The sequence below is a fragment of the Colletotrichum higginsianum genome, chromosome 9 (assembly GCF_001672515.1).
Source record: "Colletotrichum higginsianum IMI 349063 chromosome 9, whole genome shotgun sequence".
Lineage (NCBI taxonomy): Eukaryota > Fungi > Ascomycota > Sordariomycetes > Glomerellales > Glomerellaceae > Colletotrichum > Colletotrichum higginsianum.
Genome location: NC_030961.1, coordinates 599,800 through 616,034, shown reverse-complemented (window position 1 = coordinate 616,034; position 16,235 = coordinate 599,800). Strand labels below are relative to the sequence as shown.

General features: G+C 53.2%; 4 protein-coding genes across 4 annotated transcripts; 3 read left to right on the top strand and 1 right to left on the bottom strand.

The window, feature by feature from the left end:
• Positions 1 to 1,388: 1,388 nt before the first annotated feature.
• CH63R_12426 (NLP3 protein) lies at positions 1,389 to 1,819 on the bottom strand (the record flags this gene model as incomplete). The annotated part of the gene is made up of 3 exons (XM_018307400.1): positions 1,389 to 1,493; positions 1,559 to 1,736; positions 1,788 to 1,819. 3 exons carry the CDS (start codon positions 1,817 to 1,819, stop codon positions 1,389 to 1,391), a joined length of 315 nt encoding a protein of 104 aa, XP_018151817.1.
• Positions 1,820 to 5,598: 3,779 nt separating this feature from the next.
• Positions 5,599 to 10,385, top strand: CH63R_12425 (Siderophore biosynthesis protein; the record flags this gene model as incomplete). Its single annotated transcript, XM_018307399.1, has 6 exons — positions 5,599 to 5,840; positions 5,891 to 6,230; positions 7,342 to 8,097; positions 8,165 to 8,409; positions 8,886 to 9,190; positions 9,268 to 10,385. The coding sequence occupies 6 exons, from the start codon at positions 5,599 to 5,601 to the stop codon at positions 10,383 to 10,385; spliced, it is 3,006 nt and encodes a 1,001-aa protein (XP_018151816.1).
• A 989-nt stretch (positions 10,386 to 11,374) lies between these two features.
• CH63R_12424 (Siderophore biosynthesis) lies at positions 11,375 to 12,835 on the top strand (the record flags this gene model as incomplete). The annotated part of the gene is made up of 1 exon (XM_018307398.1): positions 11,375 to 12,835. One exon carries the CDS (start codon positions 11,375 to 11,377, stop codon positions 12,833 to 12,835), a length of 1,461 nt encoding a protein of 486 aa, XP_018151815.1.
• An 882-nt stretch (positions 12,836 to 13,717) lies between these two features.
• Positions 13,718 to 15,209, top strand: CH63R_12423 (Protein BTN; the record flags this gene model as incomplete). Its single annotated transcript, XM_018307397.1, has 2 exons — positions 13,718 to 13,859; positions 13,963 to 15,209. The coding sequence occupies 2 exons, from the start codon at positions 13,718 to 13,720 to the stop codon at positions 15,207 to 15,209; spliced, it is 1,389 nt and encodes a 462-aa protein (XP_018151814.1).
• Between the last annotated feature and the right edge of the window lie 1,026 nt (positions 15,210 to 16,235).

Here is a 16,235-nt window from a genome sequence, read left to right as displayed (position 1 = left end):
AGAAGAGGGGAAAAGAATAGAAAGGGCTGTTAATATAGGAAGGAGGGAGATGTATCTCCGATCGGTGCCAGCAGAGAACAAGATTTCAGCTGGTGGTGTTTAGATTAATTGGAACGTTGGTATTCTGAACCTACTTGGACGCAGACCCATGGGCTTGAGACTTTTTCTTAGTCTGGGTGTTCAGCACTGTGCCAACCACGCCAAAGCCTACTTCATGAACCAAACAAGGCCAGGTAAGTTCTGCTAGAGTTTGATATTTATAGGAAAAGTTTGAAGTCAGAAGACAACATCTCTAGCAGTGAGGCTAATGAACACCTCTAAACCATTAAGATGACACAGCTGCAAGCAGCCCTCCCAGGCTATGGACCACTTCAATTAGGCTGCTTTTCACACCTTACTTGAAAGATGGTCCAGTTGTATTCATTCTCCAGTTAGATTTAGGGCTCTTGTGATCTCTGTTTACATAATCTTTAGGCTCTGTACTAAAAGAATTAACAGTTTGTGAAGCAGAGTTGATGCAACTAATGGTCTTGTATGAGGAATCGCAAAGGCTTTCAGTCTTTTCAGTCTTCAAGCCACTATTGGGCGAGACGTTCTAATGACAAAAATGTTCTCCAGTTCAGTCTGACTAACCTTGCTCTAGATTTAGCCCACCTATCTCAGTGGAACCACCGACAGGAGTCCAAAGCATAACCACAACCACATGTCCCTCGCCAGCTTCAGAAAGGTGAAATCTCTCAGTAGAGAAGAGGAAAAAATCTGCCGTTGTTCCCTAAAGCACATTGGATTCCCAAAACCAACATACGAGAAAGTTACCTTACAAACTAATGCCGTATCTTGCTTCCGTATTGTCTCTTGTGGCTACCACAGGGCTGCAAACTGGCTGTTCTCTGTGGCTTTCGCCCAAGTTTCGCACCTTTACTTAGTTGCGATCCCTGCTAGTTATCTCCCCAGAAAGACTGATTTTGAAGCAGCCGCGGTCGTAGGCAGGAATACTAGGCGCCTAGGCGAACACCCAGCTGCCACTAAATCGCCCGTAGCAAGGTTAGATCGAAGATCCCAAGAATGAAAACGCAAAATTAACCTTTGGGGGTGATCCTATGAACGTTGAGAAAGCAGTCTCATCTTGGGTCTCGGGGGGGTAGAGAGCCTCGTTGTATTATTCAATCAAGCGCCGTTACACGCTGTACAGTCTTGATGTTCAGACAGCACGGCTTCTGTCTCGCTGACGCAGAGGACAGAGAAGTTCTAACATACCCAAAAAGCGCACAGCGCGTGGTTCTCCTTTGGCTATCATCGAAAAGTGATTCTGCTCCAAATTCTCAAATGTCTGCGTCCTAACATTATCCATGAACTCACAACCATTCAAGGCAGACGTACGGTTCCTACTAATCATCGTCTGTCCAGCAATTGAGGGAGGCGACCTTGCCGATATCCTGACATTGGCGCTCAAAATCTTCCCATATGAACGCATCCTCGGTATCACCGACGCACTGAGGTTTTGTGTTAGCATCAAAACCCATGACCGGCGACTCTAGTTTTTTGCTAAGAAACCTACCAGGTCATGATTCAGCCCATCAGAGGTTTTGCCTAGATGCACCGACCCGCCATCATTCATCTTAAGCACGCCCTCTATGTACCGGTTGCATACTCTTCTCGTGGCCTGGTCTTCGCCTTTGCCGTCGGCAGCGCAGAGACAATAGCGGGCGTGGGCAGCCGCTCCACCAATGGACAGTCTGCACCGTCAGCATCGTTCTGGACTATGACGGAGGGGCGGATCATCTTACAGTAGTGGAGTAAGAAGAGCGAAGAGCTTCATGTTGATAGTGCGTTTGTTGTTGCGGTTTTTGGCGACTAATAAGACTATTATTTTGTTTGACGAAATATAAAGGAGCGTAGGGTTGAAGGGGCAGCGAAGTATTGACTGGTATATCTGTTCTACTAGTGTTTTCGGTGTTACCGAAACTATGACGAGAATGACTATGATATAGATCGGGATGGTGGTGTTAAGGGTAGCAAGTTGACTAAGATGCTGTCGATCGGACGAACCAGCCCCACATCGCTTGGAAGCATCAACCTTCTTTGCCGCGTGCGTATCGTCCCATTACTCTGTTTGTCGACAGTCAGTAGGTTCAGTAGGTTCACTGATTGGGCGGGGGGCCGCATCTACGACTACTTCTTTACTCGATTCGTGCTAGTCTTCCTTGTCAATTCAAGAGCCCTTGATCCATTTTTTCCAGTTAACAACAATGGCCTGCAGGATCTGTATCGAACCATAGGAGGCACACAGATCACCTGGGGTGACAAGATAAGCGACTGTGGAGTTGCCTCGTTCGAGGTTATAATTGTTATGCCCTTCTACTTTCTGTCACTGGTAGGAGCTGATGGCCATTCTGGCGGTTGGTAGGATCATTACAAGGCGCTTCAGGAATGCCGTAGCCCGTGCTCCTCTCTGTTTCCCGTGAATCAACACACACGAAAAGAGCTTGGCGGAAGACGGAGCTGTCTGCCTGCGGGACCACTGCCGGACGACCATTTAAATGGAAGTGGTGGAACGCGTCGAATGCGCACGTAGAGAACCTGAGAGCATAACCACCAACAAGAGTCGGGAGGAGAGTCGCAAGAAGGACACAGGGAGCCATCGATGCCGTCAGACGGATCCCTTCAACGTAGGGAGGAGAAGGGTATTGACGTCGCTTCAGGCAAGCAGGTTACTGTATTGTTATTGTTTTGTTCTCCATAAGGTAGGCAACAACGCATGTGTCACCAGCTGGTCAATTAGGCTTGGAATGGTAAAAACCCATGCGAAAAGTTCAAACCTAAGACGCATCTCTCTTCATGCTTGAAGAGAAGGTACTGTTTAAAGGAAAGACCCTTGTTTCGGTGTGGAAAACATATGCTAAGGAGTCTTTTATTGAGACTGGTTGGCTGCTTCTAAAAGCTACACATCCCACTTCCCCTGTTCCTACAGCAAGTAGTAAGCCAATCAAGGCTGGCCACCCAACACTCTGTCTATTGATGCATGGTCAGCTTGAACCTCGATGGATCCGTGCTCTCTGTTCAAACATACGCCATCGAAGTTTCCTCTACAGCAAGCCTGTGTCTGATCAGGATGATCGACGACTTGGTTTTGCGAGTTGCTGGTGCAGCAATACCCAGAAGTCTGGGCCAGAGCACTGGGAAGATTCAGAATTTGCGTCTACATAGCTGTCGGAGTGCGAAGGGAAGAGACGAACCTCGTGGCGCAGAGGACACCGGAGACCAGCCATGAGATGTGCATTTTCGAAGCTCTGGGAAGAAGGGCTTCAGAAACAGGGTTCGAAGTACGAGAAGTCAGTTACGGATTCAACAGTGTCAGTACGGATAGAAACTCTGGAAACACGTAACGCACAGGCAAATATATTAGTAGGGCGATCAAGAAAGACGTGGAGCAAAGTCCGGGGCCAACGACCGGCGGTAACGGACTCAAAAATGAGGGGATTGACTGTTAACCCCGGAAGCCGGGGTCCTAGTTCCGGGTTCAATCAAACATACTCCCACTAAGCCATGCTCTGACTCGCAATAAGAATAGCTCACCGAGGACCATAGAGCTTAGTTAACCTCCTTGGAACATATGGCGCAAACTTATTCCATTACACCGAGCATAGTTTTGAAGGGTACAATCGAGTGCAGTTACTGTAACTTTGTGCAGAGCGAGTGACGCGGTTTTGAACAGAAGATGAAAGTCCATGAAGTCGTGCTCTTGCTGTTCGCGCCGTTCGTAGTCAGGGACTGGTGATGGATGGGCCCGCCATTCATTTGTTTAGTTTTTTTTTGTTGCCGAAGGCCCGGCTGTGCAACGCCTGATTCGTGCCAACGACTCCGAACGCCCGAGAATGTTGACCGACGGCCTAATGAGATTCTCTGTGTCAGGTGACACATGGGTTGCACTCCTGCTGTCCTCTAATGCAGTCTCCGAATGGCGAAAGGTTCGTCCGGGTGCTGAAAGGTAGCCAGCTGGATGCAAAGCTCGTAACAATCCAACCCTTCTTGTTTTCGTTAGACTGTATGGGGAAATGGGCTTGTCCTCTGACTCCATACCTGTTGATCTGAACATGCCCCCGAGCATCACGGCCCCGCCAATGACGATGCGGCTTCGCGTCTTTAGTACAACTTCACGGTGCCCAGACCTAAGTATGGAACCAAGTTTGCAATGCTTCGGATCTCTCAGTGGCTACTGGACTGTGCTTTAGGCGCAACTTACACCAGTTCGATTAAGCTCCATGCCACAACCTGCACTGCCACCAACGACGGTATACATAATGGTTGCGCAATAGAGATAAAGAGCCTTGTAACTTGATAGCTGTAATTATGGCGCAACAACCGATCTACAGTTAGCGTGCAGCAGTTTCGGCCGATACAAACATCGTAATGATAGCCTATCCAAATACTCGGTTATCGGCGAAGTCAGGACACGCGATTCCCCAGCCAGTCTCGGTGCTACAGCAATCGGCGTGCTAGTGAAGGTTAGCGACAGACTCCGTTGCGATGAATAGTGAGATCAAATGGCTACTGCGTAGTGGTCTGAACTTTGTGACGTTAGCATGAAGCCTCAACATCAAGAACTGCCTCGTGCTCATTCTAATGTCGGGAGATGTTGATCAACTCCCCCGATCAAGCAGCCCAACCCACGGTCCGCCATACCGTTGTTTAGCCGGATCGTCACCTATTCAACTCGTACACGTGAAAGGCAAAGATCTTTACGGCAGCCAACAGCATACATGCTCTAAGCTACTCGAGTGATACTACGCCGAAAGGTTGGTCGGTGGCGCACCAACCAGCAGGAATAAATGCTGACTTGCCCCTGGCTTCTCATCCTCCTGGTGATGCCAACCTGGACGTGATTGGCCATCTCGGACTTGACGCGGATTCGTCCACGCACCTTGCTTATGCCAAACCCCGGGGCTCTGCAGCAACTGCACAACCCGCCACTTTTTCGCAACCAAACGATGCGGCATGATCAGTCAAACCACGACCGAAATGCATTTCTCACAACGCCATGGATCTCGAAGTTAGGATGCGATGAACCGTTGGGTAACGAAACAGTCGAGGCAGGCTTCTCTCGAGCCCGATCCAGCCGTAGGCAACAGCTCACATCCGTAGCAATGCAAGCGGCACAGTGCACCGTGAGCAGAGTTTGGTCAGCAATAAGCCAGCATCAGCGAATTGACGTCAAGAGTGGGAAACTCAGAAGAAAGGGTGGTGTGGTGGTCAGGGTAATTCTGCAGCCGAGGATTGGCTTTGGTGGTAGACCCCTCATTTCGCATCCTTTGGGTCGGGAACCGACACTAAATTCTGACGGGCGTCGCCCGTAAGGGAGCAAAGGAATTTGACGCCGGTCTTAACTGTCTTGGGTAGGCTGCAATATTCTCGGAGGTTATGTAGGCAACTAGATGATAAATGTGCAACGACCGCCGTCCTTCACCATTAGCCTTGAGGAAAGCTCTCCTCGTCGTATTTATCTGACAGTGGCGCGAGGTTGTCCGAATCACTTCTAAAGAGCCTCTCAGCGTTCGAACTTGACTGGTTTTTCCAGCACTGAGCGAGAAAATCAGGACCATGGTGGGCAACGATGCCCCAACAGCAGGGAGCGTCTTGGCCTTCGTCGTCCAGGATGTGCAGCGGTCGACTTCGTCATATGTCACCGTGGCGGTGGTGCTGGCTCTCGCGATATTCATCCACAGGTTCTCGTCGCCTCAGTTGGACAAACGCGAGCCGCCGCCGATGAAGCCCAAGATTCCCATCGTCGGACACCTCGTCGGAATGATCCGGCACCAGAGCCGCTATTTTAAGACTTTGGAGTAAGCCGACAAGGCAGAACAAGCCATCAAAAGCGCTGACACGGGCACAGGAATCGCAACATGGCGGTCGCCACGCTTCCGATTCTGAGCGGGAAGCTTTACGGCATCTGGGAACCAACGGTAATTCAATCCGTCTACCGAAATCGGCTCTTGTCGTTTGAGCCGTTCGCCGTGGAATTTGCCCAGAGGGAGATCGGCTTCAGCAACGCGATGCTCAAGGTCATCCAAGAAACCACATTGCTGCCCGAGTTCTTTGATTGTATTCACAAATCCATGACCGCGGACAACCTGCGCCAAATGAACGCCAACGCGCTCACGTATGTGTCTGACGCACTGGACGGTGTCTGCAATGGCTCTGAAACATTCGAGGCCACGAACTTCTTCGTTTGGGTACGTAACCTGATGACGATGGCTACGACGGAGGCTCTGTACGGCCCCGGCAATCCACTCAGAAATAGCGCGAGCTTGATGGAAGATACGTGGTAGGTGCTCTCCACTGCAGGGCCTTTGGACGTGGACTCATTCGTGCACAGGGCCTTCGAAGCAGACCTGCCGCTGTTGATGCTCGGGGTGGCCCCGTCCATCACGGCGCGAAAGTGTTAAGTCAAACCACCCACTTTTCGGCCACCCCCCCATTTCGGCCAGGTTTTACACCTAAAATCTACTAAAACTAACAACCCTAGCTCCTTAACCCTAACCCTAAATAATCTATAAATATTATATATTATATATAACTATAAAATAACTATAGATAATAGGTATAAAAGCTTCTACTATACTATATATAAAGTATTAAGTCTTTAAAGTTAGAAATCTTAAAATGTTAAGATTATAGTATATTTTACTAGTGGTCCTTAACAGTAGCTTAAGCTAAAATATTTTAGTAGGCTTTATATTAAAAAAGCTATTTTTAGTATATATATATACTTTTTTAATTAGATTTTTATATTATATACTTATAGTTAAGTATTTAATAGTAGTTATATAAGTATTATAAAAGTAAAATTTAACTAGTATATATTTTACTAGTATTATACTATTTTTAAACTTATATAGTAAATAAGCTATTTATATAGGTAAATCTACTTTCTTTTAATATAAATATATACTATAATTAAAGTTATTTAAGTAGTTTTACTATAAGTACTATAATTACTATATAATACTAAAATTTAAAATCTTAAAAATAGTATTAGAAAGTAGAGTTTTTACTTTATACTATAAACTAAGTATATTACTAAGCTATATAAAGTTAGAAAATACTATATATATAAAATAGAGATAAAAAACTATTTTAAAAGACTTTTTATATTTATTTATCTATATTAGTTATTAATAAAAGGGTGTAGTGAAAAGTAGTACTTTTGGTGTAAAACCCCGGCCGAAATGGGGGGGTGGCCGAAAAGTGGGTGCTTTGACTTACTACGCGAGACAACGACTTCAGGCGGCGCTGGGAGAGTATTATGGCAACAACCGGGATCATCACGAGGACGCTTCCCAGATCGTCAGGAGCCGCGCGGCAGTCCTACGAAAGCACGGCATCTCGGGCAAAGAAGTCGGCATGTTTGAGGTTGCTCTGCTCCACGTGGCGACAGCCAACACGATCCCAACGTTGTTCTGGTTCATGGTGCAGATCTTTAGTCGGCCTAAATTGGCGGACCAGCTGAGAGAAGAAGTACTGCCAGTGGCCCGGCGCGGAAGCAACGACGATGTCACCATCGACATAGGAACGATAAACGAACGGTGTCCTCTGCTCGTCAGCTGCTACCGTGAGGCGATCCGACTGTCGAACCAGGGCATGGGCAACCGAAAGGTGCTGGAAGACACGACTGTTACGGATGGAAAGGGGCAGTCATACCTCCTCAAGAAGGGCTGCAATGTGCAGGTGTCAGCTCAGGTCCTGCACCGGCTGGAAAATTCGTGGGGCCCGGACAGCGCAAGTTTCAAGGCAGACAGGTTCGTGGTGAGGAGCGGTAAGGAGCACGCCGAGTCGGAGAAGATGAAGAGGGCGGCGTTTATCCCGTTCGGTGGCGGAAAACACCTGTGCCCAGGGCGCAACTTTGCCTTTGCCGAGAATCTAGGACTCGTGGCGTCCCTGTTGGCGGGATTCGAGGTTTCGCCCTTGGATGAGAACATGAAGGAGACGGAGGGAATTCCCGACTCGGCGGGCTGCCCAATGACGGGAGCCGTCGTGAAGCCCGTGAACAACGGCGAAAAATACGGGATTCGGATCCGGAGACGAAAGGGGTGGGAGAGCGTCAAATGGCGGTACATAAGCTGAGGACTACAGCCCCTACCTAAACCGGCCTAAAAATGATGCACAGAGTGCTGTATCTGTGCCTGCACACTGCTGCACCACAGTATCCATCGATGATGTCGGCCAACTGGCGCGAGAGCTCAGGGAAAGCATGGAGGTGACTGGTCTCGACGCAATAGACTTGGCGGGAGCCACATGCAGCTTGGTTGATCGCCCAATGATGATTTTGGTCATTGAAAAACCGGGACTCGAGGACGGCCAGGAGCGAGGCACATTGCAGGAGAGAGACCAAGCTGACTCCCGCGGAGATTGGTTAGGATGATGCGAAGGGCGACACCGGTGGAGGAGCCAAGATGAATGATGGATGACGGAGCATTTTGGCCATTTTGAGCTGAGGCTGCACCAAAAAACCTGCCAAGCCTGGATGGAGCTGGAGCTGGGGCGAGCGCTGGAGCTACAGCTCCGCAAGAAAATGGAGGCCTCAGCTACATCACGTGACCTTCCGGAATCTGCTGACGTCATACAGCCAGGTTATTGACGCTGGGAGCAGGACCTCGCTCTCGGCGGGCGCGACGCCAATGCCTACCTGCTGCCGAGTACCCTGGGAAACCTGGGTCCCTCGATGAAGTATTTATCAAATAATAGAAATGTTCAGTCCATCTTAATCGACTAAAACCTCTCTCCAAAAAAAGAAATAAAACCGGATAAAACACGATCCTACTACGACCGCACGATATCGAAATGAGCTACGCGTTCCGTCGCGTATGCCTGCAACTCCCTACCAGCAGCTTCAGCCCCAAGTATGGTTCTCTCAGACAAGCTTTTCGCCCAGCCGGCTTCGGCATCGGCACCCATGCCCCAGCGCCGGCACGCGCGTTCCGTCTGTCTGCAAAGCTTCGAGGCGACATTGATGATGCCAAGGCCAGGAAGGCAAGCCAGCATGACATGCACAAGGAGGAGGACAAGGAGAAGTTCGAGCGGGATGAGCTGATCGCCCTGCGGAAACAAGAAGAGAGGCCATGGCATCGTGCTGGCAACGAGCTCGACCAGCGGGAATCGTCCAAAGATCCCACTAACGGGGACAAGACTCGAGGTACGTACGCCCTTCATGCACCGTTCAGCGCCCAAGCGCGTTTCGTTTGCCTAACGTGCTCACGCCACGAAATCCAGGACGGCTACTTACCACACCAACGAGGCTATTGAAGCTCATCCTGCCGCTTCCTTTCCATGCCGAGCAATCGCGGATCACGCAGAAGCCCAAGAATGACGACGAAAGGGAGGACATCGCACCGCTGGCTTTGCTCGTCCACCCCCAGCAGCCTTTGTCGTACCTCGAACGGCTACTCCAGGCCGAGATCCCGCCCATCGACGACGGCCGCCGCGAACGAATCCCCAAGATCTACTTCCGCGCCGAGGCCGACCACAAAGAGACCAAGCCGGACAAGCGCGCGTCGCAGAAACAGGAGGGCAACGTAGCGTCGTACTCGGGTCTCGGCCACGAGGGCCCAAAGAAGGACGGCGATGACACGAACTGGGTGCGTTGGAGTAGCAGCACAGAGGTCGGCGACTTCATCAGGGATGCCGCCCGCGGACGGGAGTTCTCCATCGGCATCGAGGGGTACGACCAGGAGCTGCGCGTAGCAGTGCCCAGTTTCAACGACAGGACATATTACATGCGCATCAGACTGCGCAGAATGTCTCGCCGCGTCGAAGAGCTGGCCAAGATCAAACAAGAATGCGACTACCTCGCGCATCGCGGAGCCCACCGTCTCGCACAGGGTGGCTTTGCTCTGCTCGCCGGCTGGTGGGGCGTCGTCTACTACGTCACGTTCCACACCGACTTTGGCTGGGACCTCGTCGAGCCGGTAACGTACCTCGCCGGCCTGTCGACCATCATGGGCGGCTATCTCTGGTTCCTGTACATTAGCAAGGACCTCAGCTACAAGGCGGCGCTGAACATCACCGTGTCGAAGCGGCAGCAGGCGCTTTACCAGGAGCGCGGGTTCGACCCCGCGACGTGGGAGGCTCTCGTGCAAGAAGCCAACTCGCTGCGCCGGGAGATCAGATTCGTGGCGACCGAGTACGACGTTGATTGGGACGAGACCAAGGACCTCGGTGGCGAGGAGGTCCAGGAGGTGCTCGACAAGGAGAAGAAGGGCTCGAGGCGAAGGCAGGATGACGATGAGGATGACGCAGAGGAGGCCGAACGCGTAGAGCACAAGCGCAAGGACGACAAGAAGGGGTCCAAGGAGTCAGGGGAGAAGAGTGAGGACAAGAAGACATCGTAACGCATCGTTACGTGTGGTTTTGTGTGCGTGCGTGTTTGTACGATACCCTGTACACCAGCCCTATCATACTGAGTACCTTAAGACTTAGGGCATCATAGTAACGAACATACCCCGGAGCGGAAGACACATAGCGAAAGGAGCACTCTGATTTCACGTTATGATTCCGCATCTTGACCAGAAACTTGGGAGGAAAACATCTGATTTGAGACTGTTGCGTGCTCGATTTCCAAGGTGAGGTCTGTGAAGGATCAGACGAGGATGCGTTAGTGAAGATGGCGTGTTCCAGCGGCGGCTTGCGGGTAGTGGGCTGGCCAGCAACAGCCCATATGACCAAAGACCACGCTCGGTGTAAGCCGGTGAGGGGAGCTGAAGTGGGTCGTTTCGGCTTTACCGAGAATCCCCGCTTTCAACCGCTCGTTGTCCCCGTCCTTTCCCATCCCAGCCTAACTACTTGCTGGGAGGTACCCAGAGAGAGAGAGTTCTGAAAGGTACGTACCGCTTATAGCATGTGCCTAGTGCGCCCGCCTCACGACACCACAAAGCTTCACCCCACTTGATTAACGCATCGTCATGCCACCACCCAACCAACAGGTCCCTGTTTGTCAGAATCTCGCTACCTCGCATATGGCTCTTCACTGAATGGCTGCTTCCTCGTTCCAGAAGGGGCTCTAGAAGCCGTCCCCGGATCTGACGAGAATCCTGCATCAGCCCGACGCGCATATCAACGTCGTGCGGCTATCGGGTACATAAGACTGTCTGCTCGGTATCATTCTGAGGAGAGAGAGAGAAGAGGGAGCGTGAGAGCTCTGATCTACCCCGCTGTCTTCCTATTCCAGGCCTACCCCCGACTCCTCATTCTCTTGCCCCTACCAGTACCTCCTTGTGCCCTAGGTAACCCTCCGTCATTGTCCCCCCCTCCCCTACCCTCCCCTCCACCAGCAGCTCAAGCCTGGTCTAGTGTCGAGGCCGCTGCGGGCAGATCCACAGCGATGCCTCCGCAGATCATCCACTTGCCGGACGGGCAAACGTTCACAGTGACACCCGTCTTCGCGGGTCTATTCTTCAAGTCGCACGACCTGAACACACACAACAACCCCTTCCCCATCGGCTGGACTATCGTGCTCAACACCGAGGACGACAAGCCCGTCCTTGACAACGCCGATGGCGGCGACGAGAGCGACGGGGAGTGCGCACGCGCCCGCCGGCGTCACGTCCACAGCTTCAAGCAGCCCACCCTGCAGAACGATAACCTCTTCATCTCGTCGATATCTCAGCCCTCGAGCACCGAGTTCAAGCCCGCCGCCAGCCCGACCCGCCAGATCGCCATGATGCTCTGGGTCACACTCTATTGGTACTTTCACCAACCCCAGCCGTCGCCCTACCTCACGACCGACGCATCAAGGCTTACCCCCGAGATGGCACGACCGAAGGGCGAGTGGCGCATCAACATCAGGCGCGACGGTGTCTTGCGCGGCAGGAATCTGATACCAAAGCTGGAGCGCATGGGGCTGATCGCCTCGCTGGACTCAGCCGTGGGGACCAATATTAAGGACAACGGCGAGGAGTGGTCGCAGATGTTCGTCTCGCGCCGCATGTTCTGGCAGATACCGGGACGGTTGTTCCTCTTCACGCTGCAGCGCACGAGCGCCGCCTCGACCTACCCAGAGTCTCCGGCCGGCAGCCGCCCGAGCTCGCCAGCTTGCACCGAGTTCACCCACTCGCGGCACCATACGCCCATCCACTCCCCTCACCAGTCGACGGGGGGCCGATCCGACGTCGACGTACCCGGAGGCCCGCCGGCCATGTCCATGGTCACGACGCCAAGCTTCCCCATCGGTCCGTTCTACTCGAGCTCCCATCTCCCGACGTATTACCCGCCGGCGCCGTTGATGTACACTGTAACGAACGGCGTCCGTCATCCCATTCGCCGCAAGCCGGGCCGCATGGGGGAGGTGTTTTACTGCCGGTTCGTGCCGAGCGTGGGACGGTACCTGTCGTTCCGCATCGCATCCCTCGCGCCGGACGCCGTGCCGTATCTTGGACCCGTCGGGCCCAAAGCGGCCGAGAATAGCCACCTCGCGACGCTCTCCGACACGGCGCTGCTGCGGTCGTGGCTGGCGAACCCGCGAGTGCAGAAGTTCTGGGGAGACTACACGCCCGACTTCCTAAGCAACGCGCTGGGCTCGAAGCACTCGTTCCCGGTGATTGGCATGTGGGACGGCGTGCCGTTTGGATACTTTGAGATATACTGGGTAAAAGAGGACGTGCTTGGGCAGAAGCTCGGCAGCGACGCCGGGGATTACGACCGCGGTGTTCACGTCTTTGTGGGCGAGGAGTGGGCGCGTGGTCGGGTGCCGGCGTGGCTGTCGAGCCTGGTGCATTGGTGTCTCACGGACGACTACCGGACGATGCACGTGTGTCTGGAGCCGCGCATCGACAACGCGAGGTGAAGAGACCTCCTCCCTTTACTTGGTCGGGTTGTAAGGTCAGCCATGAGCTAACTTCGCAAGCAATAGGTTCCTGCAGCATTTGCAACAAGCCGGGTTTGCCAAAGAGCGGGAGGTCGCGTTCCCCCACAAGCAATCCTACCTGATGAGGCTGAACAGAGATGCGTGGGAGGGGCCAGCTTTGTGATAAGACATAGAAGAGAGATTTTAGGTTACTCAAATGTCGGCTTGGAGGCGGCGAGCTGGCATTGGCATGCTTGGGCGAGAAAGCGGCATGTAATGGCGCAGAGGCCGATGTGAAAGATGTTATTGGCCAACTACAGACAGGAGATACCCGATGCTCGGCTCATAAAGAGGCTGATTAAATCGAAACGAAAGCTAGCATTACAGTAATTCACCTTCAAAATGCTTTCAGACATGTATCCTCTACAATGGACGAGACTCAATGGATGGAGTGGGGACTGACTCTGAAGAACTGCTGTTTCAACGAGGTAGACGGCCACTTTACGCGACGACGTCACGCTGTTGTCCTCTGTCGCGTGGCCCTGACAGGGATGTCCCCGCAGGGCCACAGCGAGAGCTTCCGTGGCTTGTCCCATCTAGGCATGTCATTGGCTACAGAGCCGTTCCACCGGGCTTATCGCCCCACTACGACATCCTTATCTTGTGACCGATGTCCGACGCACCGAAACCATGGGACCAAGCCAGATCAGAACGCCCAAGACCCAACCAGCGCAATAACCACATTCTCCCCCCTCCCCATCCTCCATCCGAAGTGTCGAGATAAGACGTATCTGCCCGCACATCGTTTCTTTCTTTCTTTCTCCCCCTCCCCTTCTAGATGCCTTCTCGCCGCGGGAACCGACAACCGCGCTGTAGTGGACCATGACCGGCCGATCGCCCTCGTCCTCCGGCTTCCTCCCGATGCCCGGGTCGCCGTCTTCGTCGTGGTCGCTGTACCGCGCCCGCGTTTCCGCGCTCCTCCGACATGCCGACACGCAGGTCGTCGTGGCCTTTTGGTTTCTCGGTACCGGCCCCTTCTCCGCTCCCCTCCGGCTTTTCCTTGGGAGAGAAGAAGACGAAGAGAGAACAAAGAGCCGTGTTGCTAACGTGAAGCGTGCCTCCGCCAGGTCTCATCAACAACGTCCTCTACGTAATCATCCTCTCAGCAGCCCAGGACCTCGTCGGATCCTCGGTACCCAAGGGCGTCGTCCTGCTCGCCGACGTGCTGCCGTCCTTCTTCACGAAGCTCGTCGCCCCTTACTTCATCCACCGCGTGCCCTACGCCCTGCGCGTGCTCGTCCTCATTGCCCTCTCGTGCACCGGCATGCTCCTCGTCGCCCTGACGCCGCCCGGCCGCTCCGTCGCCGTCAAGATGGTCGGTGTCGTCATCGCCAGCCTCAGCTCGGGCGGCGGCGAGCTCAGCTTCCTCGGCCTGACGCACTACTACGGCCCCGCGAGTCTGGCGGGCTGGGGCAGCGGCACGGGCGCCGCGGGGCTTGTCGGTGCCGGGCTGTACGTCCTCATGACGGACTGGTGGGGATTCACGGTGCGCAGCAGTCTTCTGTTCTCGGCGTGCCTGCCGTCCATCATGTTCGTTAGCTTCTTCGTTGTGCTGCCCAAGGGACCCCTGCGTGCGGGCGGTGGGAAGGGGTATGCGGCGGTGCCGGAGCGGGACCTCGACGACGAGGACGTCGGGGAGATGCCGCGCGACGCGGCGTCTTCGGCGCTGCTTGCACCGGGCCCATCGGTCACTTCGGCGGCGTACTCGGCGCAGCAGTCGGGGCATCATCATCATCACCAGCGTGATAGCAGCTTCGCCCACAACCTCGCGAGGGCGAGGGCGCTTTTCTTCCCGTACATGCTGCCGCTGCTGCTCGTGTACGTGGCCGAGTACACGATCAACCAGGGCGTGGCGCCGACGCTTCTATTCCCGCTGGCGTCTTCGCCGTTTACCGAGTTCCGCGAGTTCTACCCGATGTACGGGTTCCTGTACCAGCTGGGCGTATTCATCTCGCGGTCTTCGACGCCCTTCTTCCGCATTCACCGCCTGTACCTGCCGTCGCTGCTGCAGGTCGGCAACCTCGCGCTGCTGACGTCGCACGCGGTGCTGGACTTCCTCCCGTCCGTGTATGTCGTCTTCGCCGTCGTCTTCTGGGAAGGCTTGCTCGGGGGCGCCGTCTATGTCAACACGTTCGCCGAGATCATGGAGACGGTGCCGAGCGAGGACCGCGAGTTCAGCCTCGGGGCGACGAGCGTCAGCGACAGCGGCGGCATCTGCATCGCGGGGTTCTTGGGCATCTTGCTGGAGGTGCAGTTGTGCAACTGGCAGGTGTCACAGGGGCGGGACTGGTGTCGCCAGATCAAGGTCGGGTGAAGACGGAATGGGTATGAATAGCCCTCTTGGGTCGAAGCCAGACAATACATTCAAATAGAATTACCCCCTGCGGTGCCCCAGTCAGTGAGAGTCAACAATTTACAAAGCATAAGCCCATTCAAGAAGAAGAGCAGGGTCAGGTATGCGGGTAAAGTGTGTGGATTCTGGCATGCATAACGCTAGTGATCCCGAGAGGCGGCGGCCAGGGTAAATAGACCACCTATTGTACAAACGTTATTCAGAAAAAGGCTGTTTCAATGTCAGTTGTCATGAAGAACAAACAAGGGAAGACTGTATAATACACTGGGTGAGAATGTATCGGTCCATAGCCCCCGGGCACCCATACGGCGGTCAGCACGGTGACGGCAATGCCATGACATGGTTCCAACTCCAGAATTCTGTCACTGCCTCATTAGAGGCGAATTCTTTTTCGTCATCTCAAAGTCTTTTCCCTTGGTCCTTGGGTTAGAGCCTCGGTTAGGCACGAAATGCCGTAGCGTGACCCCGTTGTCCCTTGACTCATTCTACGTGTTGTTCTCGTGCTGTTTTGCATCATGCGGGTTCTGGATTGACTCAGCCTAATGTTGAACTTTGTTGTCTATTCAATCCCTAGAATACTGGAAAATATTATGAGGAGATGAGAGAGAAAGAATAATAGACTCGCCGCGTCGTGGCCATCACCTAATTTCTCTCTGCTTCGTCTCTCCCTAAGCATCGGGCCACACTGACATATACTGCATCACTTACATCCCTCTTATTGAGTATCTCATTCTTGTATACCTCATCATTCACTTGCCTCATATTGCTAAATTCACCTACATGTGCCTCGTCATTCACTTCGTCCATACTAACCGCCTCAAGATCTTCCTTGATACCACACCACGTCCTATTTATACCAACCCACTGAGCTGTTCTGTATAGACCGACTTAATCCAGCTGCTGCTCCATGCCTTTGCCGAATCCTTATTCTGCTTACCTTGATAAGAAGTCAACAGGTAATAAAACTTGATGTCACAGACTCACTAT